Consider the following 13,655-nt stretch of genomic DNA (forward strand, 5'->3'; position numbering starts at 1 on the left):
GATTCTAGTTGCCCATTCCAAAAGTAGCTTCCTATGGAGAAGAACGGGCAAGAAACTCCATGGTTACTCTTTTTAAAAATAATATAGTATTACAATTTGTATGTATTGATACATACAGTAAAAGCATGCGAAGATCATGTAGAATCGCAAAGACAAATGAGGATAAAGTGACAATTAAAATGCTACATGGTGTTCACATTTACAAATTGGTTTATATTTTGGTACAAAGTTACAAACAAATAATCAAAAGATGAATACAATTTTATTTGCTGGTGTAATTTTAATTTGTTAATTAATTAGATATTGTCAGTATGTCCTATTACGTATTCAGTGCCTACATGTTGGCCTATAGGTAGGTATAGGTTTTAACTATGTTAGCTACTGGCAAGACTGTTGAAAAAAGTTCATGTGAATAAAGAGTAGCAAAAGCTTCGTAGGTATGCCACATATTTTTTTCTGACGTACATACAGACAAACGATATATAGTTATTATACATTGAAGCTGTAGTTAATCACACTCTGATGTAAGATGTAATGATAGTGTATCATTCATTGTTCTTAGTTGTGTACATTCGTACGTGATAATTTCTTTATTATATAGCTAGGCAGTGCGTAAAATGTGTCACTTAGTATTTCATTAAAATTAATAGATGTAGTTTTATAAGAAAACTTTTTTAAAAATAAGTAGTTGATTAATAATCATACAAAATAGTTGAAAATGTAAATAAACATGAAGAAATAATTTAGGCAATAATTCGTAACGACGAATCGCGGTTTTGAAGAAAGTTTCAAAGTACAAATTCCCTAATTACCCTAACATCCAGTTTTTTTTATTTACTTCAATTAAAAATACATAGTATTTTTAAAATGGCGGATAAAAAGTGTGAAAATAATAAGAAAATATGTGAAATATCCAACTTGACGGAAACTTTTGGAAGATATCAAATAATTCAGTACACTCTGATTTGTTTACCGGCTGTATTCGTCACTATGATCAATATCAACTATATATTTGTAGCTGGAGATATTAATTATAGGTATGTATTAGTAGTAAATTGTATGGATATTTTTATTTATTTTAACTTTATGAACAAAAGTGCGAAAATATACCTACGGACTTGCAGGATGTGGAGTACCACTTAACAGTTACATATCGGGAAAAAATAAACAATAATACATCGACTACCTACTTACTAATGATATAATGCCGAAAAGTTCGATTGAATGTTTCCTTGGACCGATATGGAAAATCCTATTTCACTACCAGTAAAATAAGTTAGTTGAGAAATCTTAACCAAGAAAATATCAATCAACGAATACGAGCACAGAAAAATTTATAATAAAATATTTAACATATATTAACGATACGTTAAAAAACAAGATTCAGGAAGGCTTAATTTGTGCCAAGAAAGTTATTCTTGAGTATTGAAGGCAAACTGTAATTTTTAAAGAATATTTACTGAGTGCCTTTTTATGTCAAGGAGAAGGGGGTCTAGGTACATTAACCCGTTAAGTGTCATACACCAGACACAATTGATTTCTATTGCTTTAAATACCGCGGCATCCGAGAGGTTAAAGTCACCATACAGTGAATATATGGCCTTGTGTTACAAGATTGTATGTGCTAAGAAACATACAGGCAAACAGTTTACGAATGTTCCGCAAAATAGTAATATCTACCTAGATACTCTACTTGCCGAATACTGAAAACTGGTGGGGTAAACCTGAAAATTCAAACCTGAAACTTCGTTAAACATTATTTTAGAGTCCACATTATTTACAAATAATAATATAATCCTAATTAATGCTTCTTTACATCTTTAGTTAGGTGCTTATTAAGTATGAATTAAGGTCACGCATTTACGTGGGATAAAAAATCTGTCCGATAATATCTATAGTAGGTATATCGCAAACATTTACAATGTCTAAGCACAAATATCTAAGTACAAAGCAGAATAGCCTATGTCCATGGCTGATTATGGCGTAGTTAACTAAATGGTGCAACTCATTATATGTTTTTTTTTTCACAGATGTCGTGTACCCCAATGTGAAACTGAAAACTCAACGAGCCTCTACCCATCATGGTGGCCGAATACTACCATAGACAGATGTACAGCCCCAGTTCTGAAGCCTGGCACAACCGTCTGTGCCAACGACAGCTTTACGGATGAAGTGGAAACGTGCACGAAATTTATTTACGAGTCTGACAACACTATTGTTGCTGCGGTTAGTCTTATTTTTGGAGTTGATATGTAGACTTTTTTCTGTCGCCTAAATAATGACCTCTAATTAACGCTTTTGACGCCATTTTTTGTTTTAAATCGCAGGCATACCGCGAAACATGGCGCTGAAAGTGTTCATTCATGCCTTTTTCTATATATCATTTTGCAGTAGTGCTTATTACGGATTACACTAACTGATTCATCCGTTGTTTTCTGATTGGCGATTTTCACATTAGCTTCATACAAATTACGTCCAGTCTCTAAATAAGTAATCGAAAAACAACCGATGGATCAATGAATCGAGTGTTTTATTTTTAAACGTTTTTTTAGCATTTGCCACTATCTTGCTAACGACACCACCATAAATGAAAGTATTTGTTTTGAACACTACACACTCTTTACTCGCGTAGTTTGAATGAAAATTTGCCTTAAATCGCAGTTTTATATGGTCCATAGTACACTAGTTAAATACCTATGTAAATTGTCTCGATTTCAACAAGTTTCAACTGGATATAACTGGCTCTACTCACCAAACACTCCAAAACTCAACACCAAAACTCACCAAACAGCAAACAAACTGGCTCGACTTTTCACTGACAATGAGGAAAATACCTAATATGGGGTGTCATAATTTTGTTTATTCTATAACTTAGACGTAGCCAAAAAATGTATACTTAGTCATAGTTTCTGTTTAAGCATTGCAAAAAGTGATCTATATCCTACAACATCTGAATCGAAAAAGAAACTTATCCACTGAAATCAAAAGCTTATAGCTTATAATTGTTTTTTCAGCAAAAATACAAGTAGGTAAATATCGCTTCGTGACTGAACTGAGTGTCCGTTTGACATTTCCAGCTGGACCTGGCATGCCAGCCGTGGAAGATCAACCTGATCGGCACCGTCCACAGCACCGGCATGCTGGTCTCCATGGTCGTGTCAGGATGGATGTCAGACAAGTGAGCATATTACTTATTACTCCTGTAGAAAATGTCACCCATTTTGAAGGACCGTTTAAAGGAAACTGTTCTTTTTACCCGACTGCCAAGAAAGGTTATGTTTTTTAATTCCGTGATGTCATAGGGTGCTGAAAATTTACATACCTTACGAAGCTCATGAGGTCCTAAGCTTAAAGCCCACTGCTGGCTGAGTAGTATCAAAATATCAGCCAGTTGCCGCCTACCGTCCCGCTCTTGGGCAGCCAATTAATTGCCTTAATTGCTCTTAATATGCAATGTTCCATTCGATTTTAATAGGTTTGTATAGACCAATAGGCCTATACAGAAGTAGGTCGAGGACTTTATTTATGTAGAGATGGCAATAGTCATAGAATCAAGTTACAAAAATCAGAAAAAAATACTATCACTACCGGGCAACCAAATACCTACCCCTTGGTAAGACTGGAGACCCCAATCCCTTAAGATTTTTCAACTTTCAACTTTACCTGTAAAGTGTATGGTTCAATGTTTATTGGGATTACAGATAAGAGTACATTGTTACATTTAATATACTTATGTCTTTCAGGTTCGGTCGTAAACCAACGCTTCTGTTCTGTGTGATTGGCGGTAGCATCGGCCACATCAAGACGTTCGCGACCACCTACTACGTATACGTCGTCATCGAGTTCCTGGAGGCAGCCGTCACTGGCGGCTCCTATGCTGCTGCCATGGTCATTTGTAAGTTCATCCTCATCATCATCAACTACAACATAATAAGAAAAAAAACTAAAACTTATAAATTACTAGCGAACCGCCCCGGCTTCGCACGGGTGCAATGTTGATATAAACCTTCCTCTTCAATCACTCTATCTAGTAAAAAAAGTCTCATCAAAATCCATTGAATAGTTTTAAAGATTTAAGCATACGTAGAGATTTAAGGGACACAGAAAGCGACTTTGTCTTATATTATTGTAGTGATATAAATTTTCTCTTGATTCCAGTACTAGAAATAGCCAGCTCGAAGTACCGACTGCTGTCAGGAGTTCTTTTCTCTTACGCGATCTACATCGGCGAGTGCTTGTTCGCTTGCATCGCCATGTTCGTACCTTACTGGAAGACCCTCATCCGCATCATAAACGGACCCCTCATCTTCTTCATCACCTACATTTTCCTTGTATACGAGAGCCCTAGATGGCAAATCGTAAGCGGCAGAATAGATAAGGCGAAAATAACCATGAAACGTATAGCAAAAACTAATAATATAAACATAAATTACGAAGAATTAGAAGCTATGACAGATGTTGAATTGAAAGAAAAGTTTGATATCAATGAAGTTCAGGTTAAAGAGGGATACGGAGAGATATTTAAGTCTAAAGTGATACTGATGAGACTGTTAGTGGCGGCATCTTGTAGATTCACATCGAGTTTTGTATACTACGGGTTAATGATAAACTCTGTATGGCTGCCTGGGGATAAATACGTGAACTTTTTGCTGTCGACCGTGATGTCGTTTCCAGGGGAAGTGATATCTTTGTACCTGATGAACAAGATTGGGAGAAAGGTGCCTTTGATGGCTGGATATATCGTGTGTAGTGTAGTGTGTATTGTCTCGGCGTTGGTTCCGGATCGTAAGTATTGGATACGATATTTTTTCAAACCATCGATACAACATATTATTTTTAGCATTTTTCGAATATTTTTTGTACTAGCCTCCTTCGAAATGTGTAATTTAACCTGACACCTGTACAAAGGGAATTCTAGACATCATTGGCATTTTATAAATCTGCTTTATATTTGTTTTCTAGAATACGAGTGGGCCAAAATCACCCTGTTCCTGATGTCCCGGGTGATAATAGCTGCGTGTTTCACGGGAGCCATAACTTATGCCATGGAGTTATTCCCCACGAGTGTACGTGGTACTCTGCTGGGATTAGGCGCTGTAGCTTCCAGGATCGGAGGCATGCTGGCTCCACTCTCCCCTATCTTGGTAATACCTTGTACCTAGTCTGCTAGTCCTAGTACCTAGTCATCATTATCAACCTCTTGTATTCCGCAAATTATAGAACAATTGAAAATCAATTGTGTTCGTGTGGATTCGCGTTTTCGGCATATAACGAGTTAAGGTGTTATTAAAAATCGTTACAAAATTGCAAAAGAAGTTTTTGGTCGTAGTTTAGCAGATAATTATGACACTTAAACTACATGCCTCTTAAGCCAAAATTTCTCTGTAATCCAGCATTAGTTATATCTCTGACCAATATTTAATTACCCATTCTTCAAGAACTTCATTATATTTCTTCCAGAATACGGTATCGACGGCCTTACCACTAACATTTTTCGGCGTTGCTACTGCAGTCACTGGCGCTCTACTCTGCTTAACCCCTGAGACCAAGGGGATGCCTCTCTTTGACACCATCAAGCAAGTGGAAGAAAGTGACAGAGTGAGATCAGTCAGAGAAGAAGAGAAGAGAGAAAATAAGAATTCCTCGAGGGAGACTGTTGATAGTAATATTTAAGTTAAGTTAGCTTTAATAATAAATGGCTGAATAAGAATACAATTTTATTTTATTTATATCTCTTATTTATAACGCGTCTATGAGTTAAAAAACAAAAGAAAATAAGAGAGTAATCTGTTGGCTAGCGCCATCTGTTTTCTTTATTAGGAACGATTTGCGAAGCAGCTGTTTCCTAAGCTTTAAAACGTTGTAATGTCACTATTATAAAAGAGATGACGCTTACATATCAAGCAGTTAAAGATTTGTTCACAGAGTACATTTGTATATTAATAAATACATACATATATACTGAGATACTTGTATATACTACCTTTGTCTATCAGCCTGCCAAGCTTGATGAAACCTGATATATCTAGGTTAAAAACTTTGGGAATCCTCTAATATTGCGTTTGAATAAAAGACTACAGTATACCTATTATACTTCGGCCGTTCAGAGAATGCGTTCCTGACACCTATCAGTTAGTCACGACTAGTGATGGGCACAACATAACACTGAGTTCGTTACCGTTCCTTCAAAATGAACCGCCGCATTATTTTAAGATTATTTTCGTTTTAAATTGGCGGAATCATTTGTTTTATATTTTAGTTATTTAAGTGGAAACCAAAAAAAGGTAATATTCATATAATAAAATTGTTTTATTTATTCTTTGTTACAAGTACATTGAATTGAATGTGCGAACAGAATATTAATCAGACTCCGATTTGCTTGAGGAGGTGGTGTCTTCATCATCATCTTCGCCTACATGTATAATTATATTATTATCAATAACAGAATCAATCCTGATATCTCGGTCTAACAAAAGCCGGGTAATCAAATAAAAACAGATCGAAAACACTTGAAAAACGTGGTCTATGCGCACGAAACGACAACGGACGACTGTTTTAGCGTCACAAAATGGCGGCCCATAACGCCATTTGGGGTTACCATTTTTAATCTAAGTATAAAAATGCGGTTTGGTCATAGTTTTATTTTTATTTTTCATAAAAGTTATAATTAAGTCTTATAGTCCATTATTTTCCAATTCTTAAAAAGAAAATCAAAACGTATTATTTTATATTATAACTGTATAAGAACAGATTACGATACTTGCCTGTTATTTTTAGCACAGCACTACAAAATATAAACCGCTGACATAACCTTGTAATAGCGCAGTATAGATTTAGAAAAATATTGTTTACCAAGTTATTTGACACTCAGTTTGGCACAAAATTATAACATTCATTGATTATTGATATAATAATGTTGTTTTAATGCTCCTCAATTGTTAAAACGGTAAACAACCAGCAAAAATATTTTTATCGTAACTGCAACGCCATTGCAAAGTTACGTCGTCAGTTCAATCGCGACGTGTCAGGAACGCATTCTCTGAATGGCCGAACTTATAGTATAATCTTCTTATACAATATTTCATCGTTAACTATATGAACGATAGCCAAAATAACTGCGAATACAGAAGAAGCCAAAGAGGAACAAATTTTCTGCAGAGTCATCATAGATTTGAAGGCTAGATTTAGTTATTATGTTTTGTGAAGAATCGACAAAAAATATCATAATCAGATTAATAAAAGCTTAAAAGGCATAAATAGACCCCGACATAGTTAGTTGTGAAAAGAATGGACTCTCCATTAGAAAATTCTAGCTGGAAAACTAACAAGTAAATCTAAATAATTAAATTTGTAGGTATAATGAAGGCAATAGCCTAGCAACACACTATTACCATATTAAGATTACGTAATTGTTATTCAGGTAAATACCCGTGTAAAAATAAGTATCTTATCTTCAAGTGGTTTCAGTAACCTTATCTGGAGTACTTATGTCATCTGTTTACGCCATTTGTGTCCTGCGACAAATCCAAGCAGGTTTGATAACTAACTGCGGTTTTCAATAAGCAAACTACCTATCTGTTGTTTTGCAATTAAAGATTGGAAATTGACAATATGGAGCTAATGTCTTCCAGTCTCTAATCGCAACTGAACTGAAATCTTCATAATATTATGAAACAGTCCCTAAAAGGACATTTAATAAAACAGCTAAGGATTTTATTCATAGTGTTTTTATTAGTGCATCAATTAAGCTTTCATGTGACTTTTCACACTCAATTTAAATGCAAAACACGAATAAAATTAATACTTGCTTTGCTTACAAAAATATTTCTTAAACTTAACTTAATTAATCCTTTTTTCATGTTTTAAACATAACACATTACAGGTATCACGCTAGTTTTGAGTTTAACACAATGGAAGTTAAAAAATTCCTATTCACAAACTCACAAGACCAAAATAATAAATAAGTTCTTAACTAATTACTTCAGTTTTGTTAGAAAGGTCCAAAATAAAAACTAGACTAAGCACAAAAAATATAAATAAATTACAGTAAGAAAGAACTCTTTAGTAATCAAAATCAGGTTTTGGAATAGAATCAGTAAACGCCTTGACTTTAGGAATAGAGTACACGGTGTCAACGACCTGTTTGAAGACAGGGTACTTCTTCTCAAGGTCAGGCATCCTCAGCATCGTCTTCAGGTAGCCGAATATACCAGCAAAGAAGAAATCGGCCCATGTCAACTGCAAACAAAAATTATGATGAATATTTATATACTAACTAGTTTCGGTTCGTGGTTTCACTTGTGTTAAGAGGGAACTTCTTCTCACATATGGATATAAAGTAACCGATACATTATTCTGAGAGTTACACTTCTGCCGAATTTCATCAAAATCCATCAAGTACTCTTTGCGTGAAAGAGGATCAAACATTTCCCATACGCACAAACTTTCGCGTTACTTAAGATTAATAGGATTAGATACATACATATGCATGGCGCGATGGTAAGTTTACCTTTTTTGCAAGTTTAATGGCCTTTCCCAGTATTCCGTCTTTCTATAGCTTTTTTAGGAATTTTGACATTACTTGGGTATGTAAGCTGTGCCCAACAGGGTCCATATTGATTCTAGACTGTATGGCATATGACACTGTATAACATATGAAATGCTCATAAAAAATTGAGTATTGAGTTAGAAAACCTACCTTGCCCAGAGCTAGGTGACCGTTGTTCTTGGTGATGATGGAGTTGAATCTCTCCAGGTACGTTGGGAACACCTCCTTCATTCGCTCGGCGTATTTAGCTTCCTTGACAGCCTCGTCTGGCTCGTAATGCACTTCGGAAAGTTCTGGAAATAATAACGATGCACACATTAGGTTTTTCGAAAGTCAGAATAGTAGAATTTATAAGTTCTTTTATTTAAGATTAATTTGTGGGCGGCTGTCAGTGATACAATCCTTTGTTTGTGAAGTTACGTCAAGAGGATCGCATTCAGATACTGCTGATTAGGTACAATATTGAAAGCTGATTAGGTAAAATATCTAAGATGTAACATTGGTTTAAAGAAGAATACCGGCTCGAGGCTCGGATATTTATAGTATTGTCTGTATTGTCTGATATACAAAAGTCCTTTGGTTGAATATTAAAGATAGTGGTTAAACAGATACTCACTGATACGTAGCTCCATGATATAGTCGACCATCTGGTCGATCTCCAGTGCATCCTCGAGGGTGTCTCCAGCCAGGCCGTGCTTGTGGCCGAAGTACCGCGAGATGGCCACGCTTTGCGCGTACTGCTTGCCATCAATATCCAGGGTCGGGAGAGCTCCGAATAAAGTTTCTGCAAGTCAAATGTTCAGGTTTGAGTCAATGTTTGAAAATTGGGATAGTTGTCTCAACTAATATAAGAAAGAGAATTTTTTTTTTTTGCTTGTTTGCCCTCCCTAAGTGTCGGAAACTACTGGATCGATTGGAAAAATTATTACACTACTGGGAGACTATACTATCCCTTGTAACATAGACTAGATACTATATTTTATCCCGGTTCGCCCGGGAAGCGGGTGAATCCGCGAGAAGTAACTAGGTAAGTAGGCAGTTTCAAATAAACGGACAATAAAACATCCCGAAAAACAAGTAAAAGTATCAATAAAAAAGTAGGTATATGTTTACTACATTTTCACTTAAGTCACATTCCTTGACCGTATACCCAACATGAAAATCAAATCAACAAAATATTCTAGAAGATATAATTCTAAATATTGTAAGGGATACTTACTAGGCTTCAATTCAGGCCACTCTTGGAAGGAGACCCGGCGGTCTTCAAACTCCTCGCCGCCGTATGCCATCAGCAGGCGAGAGGACTCCGCCACACCCTTCCCGTTGAAATAGGTTATCACGTATTTAGGCATGATCCTGCAAATACAACAGAATATTTGTTTACTGGTGTCCCAGTAGTGGTATTTTTTTCTTGCGAAATCGATGAAACTAACTAGCTACTACTACTCACTCACTACTCCTCACTAGCTTCAATATTTAGAATTAAAGTTAAATTAAAAAATCAAATGAAATAAAATTCGATAAAAATCAACCGTCAGTCACTAACTTTCTGTTACTACCTACCTAATATATTTATCAAATCAAATGTATTTGAGAAAACCAAATAATTATAGTGAAAACAAACCTTTCCGAATTATCAATTAACCAACAACAACAAATCGGAAAATATTTCACAAAAATTATCAATTGAAGAAATACATACGTTTTGTAATCTAGTTCGTCCCACACACGAGTTGTATCGGCAACAGTCTTGAACGTAATAAAGATAGGCAGACCCCACTCGCAGATAAATACCAGCTGAACTTCCCAAAACAGACTGTCATGATCAAAAAACGCAAGTCACGGTGAAAAAGTCAGTCAGTCAGTCATTCTTAGTGGCCACTAGCAGAGCGTGACTCAATGTAAAAATGACTAGCAACATGATTACTATTTTGAAACGAGCTTTTTGGAAATACTTCGTCGATCGTTAAGTTAATGAGGCAAACCGCACGTTGTAAAAAAGACTAAAATAATTATTGCCTCGCCATAGGTTTTTAAAGGCTACCTTCATAATCGACATTTCTAAACTTACGACGACATTTCTTAACTTATTCGAGTAAAATAAGTTTTTGCATACCTAAAAAAAGATTAGTGTAGAAAATAATAAACGTATTTTACGACGAATGAAAAGCTATATTTGCAGTAAGCATTAAGTTATTCAAGACTTTTTCATAGAAGTTCAACGGTATAATAATTATTTGTAGATAGAAAAGTAGATGTTTCTTGGTGGTATAGCATTGTCATAGCAACCAAATTGGTGTAAAATGTATTTCACTGTCGTAGATTTATCAATGAAGGTACTTGGTTTTTACGGTAAATATATCCTTGAACATCCTCAATGTCTTGAAAATCCTCAATCAATAATCGATATTAAAAACAACAGTTACCTTTCTAACTACAACGGTTCAAATTTATTCAGCGGGTTGGAAATATGCTATCAGGCAAGCAGGCTTTTCCTACTTTATTCGTAAGAATTTTCATGAGACTATTGAAATTAATAGATATCAGTTGATAGCCATTTTAAGTAAATAATATTCATTTTAATATTACACTTTGTCTGTGAAAATAATGTTCTATGTTTCTTCAGATCCGCTAACATAGTATGACATGTTGAGTAGGTACCTGGAAATTAACTACGTGTCAAACATTATAGCAATCTCACTCCTACGCTGCCATAGTAATAGTACCTATGTCACGCACATTTTACTCATACATAATATGTTTAAAATCAACATATCAATCGATAATATTATTATGAAAATATTGTAGTCACCAGCTGATAACAGTTTCAGTAGAAACATTCAATTTAAGATAACGGTCACACAACATGATAACAGGTTACTTCCAGCTGTGTAGTACATTGACAGGCAAGGTCGTGGCGTGACAAAAGCATGGTAAACCCATAGTGTGACACTGATAAATCAATGAAATCTGATAAATAACTTATTTCTGGTGATGATAACATTGATAACGTACCTATATTTTGCAAAAAAAAAACTAGCTAATTCTAAATCGATTCCATAATCAGTAAGTAAGGCGGTAACATGGTGTTAGCGATTTTAACTAGACATGTTTTTTAATCGTAGTTTTGCACAGTCAACTAGCCTTTCGTTTCCAGAAATTGGAAGGCATGTCTTTCGCGCAAGACTTTGGCTCCTAACTGTTATAAATATAGGTGCGTCTACACGATAGTTTGTGAAAACATAACCATAAAATATTCGAACGGGAACCTAGCTCGAACTAGCAATCTGTTGAAGTAGCCACAAAACATGTTCTTCCCTGGTTGTCAATTGGCCAAAAATAGCTGAATGGCTTATTGACAAAGTTTAGCAAATACGTCTATGGCTAGTGGCTAGGGGAGTTGCCACAGAGGCTTGGTACTCATATCAATTTAGCAGGGTTCATATAACTATAAAACTAGGTAATGGAACGCCTTTATTGTCACTAGTTTACGTCTACCACGCCTACATCTGGTATCACCACAAATATAACACTAAAGGTACTTTTTTGAGACCATATTTTATAGTTAGGTGACACATGTATCTTTGTCGTAATATAAAATTCAAATGTGTGTTTTATTTTTACATTTATGTATTTTTCATATCAGTTTTACAGTTCCCAAATCTTCCAAATCATTTCTCGAATCCAAATCGTTTTGAATAGGTACCCAAATTAAAATCCCTTATCTATACGAACGTATGTTAAGAACTTACTCGATTTTTATTATTTCTAATACCCAAATTAAACTCCCTTATCTACGTAAGCTTATTATTACATACATAAATATTGTTACACAGCACAGTTTTAACAATAAACAAATTCCGTCATCGCGAGATAATAAAATAAACGTAGCAAATCTGCCGAGTCATGATGCTGGGTGGGCGTCACGCGACCTTGTGTCCAATGATTCGCATAAACTGTCACTAACTGAACAAATCTATTTACATAATGTTCGTTATCAATATCCGAGTCACTGAACTGACATTAGTAATGTATTAATTATCTACGTAAGTATATAAGTAAACGGTATACCCACTAAAAAGGCCCAGCGGCACTCCGACCTCGCCTTAGTGGAAGGGGTCTGGGAATCTATCATCTAGGTCATTATCTAGGTCATCCCCGACCACTGCCACCAGGGTGCGGCGGGGTTCAGCCCACGATGGGCACACCTCGAGGGTGTGCTCTGCCGTGTCCAGCTCGGCTTCGCAATGGTGGCACTTTGGAGTCTCCTCCCTCCCAATCCGGTGCAGGTACGATCCGAAGCAGCCATGCCCGGACAGCACCTGCACCAGATGCATCGAGAGGCAGCCATGCCGCCGATCAAGCCATCCGTTCAGGACAGGCCCGATGGCGTCCAGCGTCCGGCGACCGAACGTTGCCGAGGCAAGGTCCTCGGCCCGGTGCCGAGTTATTGCCTCCCTCGCCTCCTCACGCACTTCTACCCGTTCTATCGGGTCCGGGCGCCGATCTAGCGCTCTCTGCGCCGCCGTCCAGTCGTACACTCTGCCGAGCACCCAAGCCTCGAGCTCCCAAGGAGGGGCTCCCGCCAGAACGCACGCCGCCGCGAAGCTCACTGTGCGGTACGCCCTCGCCACCCGCTGTGCAATGGCCCTTTGTGGCCTTCGGATGGCAGCGGCGTTTCTCTGTCCGCACAGTGAGTCTGCCCAGATTGGGGCCCCGTATAGGGCCATACTCTTGAGTATGCCGGCGTATAGTAAACCTGCCTGACTGTGTTTCGGACGGCACGTTGAACTGAAGGTCCCGGCTGTCATTGAACATCCTTTGCAGTCGTTATGGGTTGTCAGAAGCCAGTAAGTCTGACTGACACCAGTGTAGCAAAGGGGTATTGGGTTGCCCGGGTAACTGGGTTGAGGACGTCAAATAGGCAGTCGCTCCTTGTAAACCACTGGTACTCAGTTGCATCCGGTTAAACTGGAAGCCGATCCCATCATAGTTGAGAAAAAAGCTCGGGAGATGATGATATACAATTAAGCCTTCCAGGGCTGCGGAATTGCTCCTAGCGTTTTCAAGGCACATACGAGTACTCACGTCAACTAATTAGTAGGCA

General features: G+C 36.9%; 4 protein-coding genes across 4 annotated transcripts in view; 2 read left to right on the forward strand and 2 right to left on the reverse strand.

Moving 5' to 3' along the window:
* The window catches only part of LOC124639203 (putative nuclease HARBI1), a 279,629-nt gene that overhangs the window by 61,304 nt on the left and 204,670 nt on the right, over positions 1 to 13,655 (forward strand). The gene's annotated exons all lie outside the window — the stretch shown is intronic.
* On the forward strand, positions 531 to 5,712 carry LOC124639198 (organic cation transporter protein-like). The gene is made up of 7 exons (XM_047176451.1): positions 531 to 1,037; positions 2,031 to 2,226; positions 3,078 to 3,178; positions 3,744 to 3,895; positions 4,159 to 4,785; positions 4,963 to 5,144; positions 5,461 to 5,712. Exons 1-7 carry the CDS (start codon positions 868 to 870, stop codon positions 5,671 to 5,673), a joined length of 1,641 nt encoding a protein of 546 aa, XP_047032407.1. The 5' UTR covers positions 531 to 867; the 3' UTR covers positions 5,674 to 5,712.
* Positions 7,712 to 10,408, reverse strand: LOC124639213 (glutathione S-transferase 2-like). Its single transcript, XM_047176478.1, has 5 exons — positions 10,251 to 10,408; positions 9,768 to 9,904; positions 9,165 to 9,332; positions 8,699 to 8,841; positions 7,712 to 8,238 (listed from the first exon to the last, which is right to left on the reverse strand). The coding sequence occupies exons 2-5, from the start codon at positions 9,898 to 9,900 to the stop codon at positions 8,062 to 8,064; spliced, it is 621 nt and encodes a 206-aa protein (XP_047032434.1). The 5' UTR covers positions 9,901 to 9,904; positions 10,251 to 10,408; the 3' UTR covers positions 7,712 to 8,061.
* On the reverse strand, positions 12,655 to 13,278 carry LOC124639145. The gene is made up of 2 exons (XM_047176382.1): positions 12,871 to 13,278; positions 12,655 to 12,816 (listed from the first exon to the last, which is right to left on the reverse strand). Exons 1-2 carry the CDS (start codon positions 13,276 to 13,278, stop codon positions 12,655 to 12,657), a joined length of 570 nt encoding a protein of 189 aa, XP_047032338.1.

This window comes from Helicoverpa zea, chromosome 18 (assembly GCF_022581195.2).
Source record: "Helicoverpa zea isolate HzStark_Cry1AcR chromosome 18, ilHelZeax1.1, whole genome shotgun sequence".
NCBI classification, from domain to species: Eukaryota; Metazoa; Arthropoda; class Insecta; order Lepidoptera; family Noctuidae; genus Helicoverpa; species Helicoverpa zea.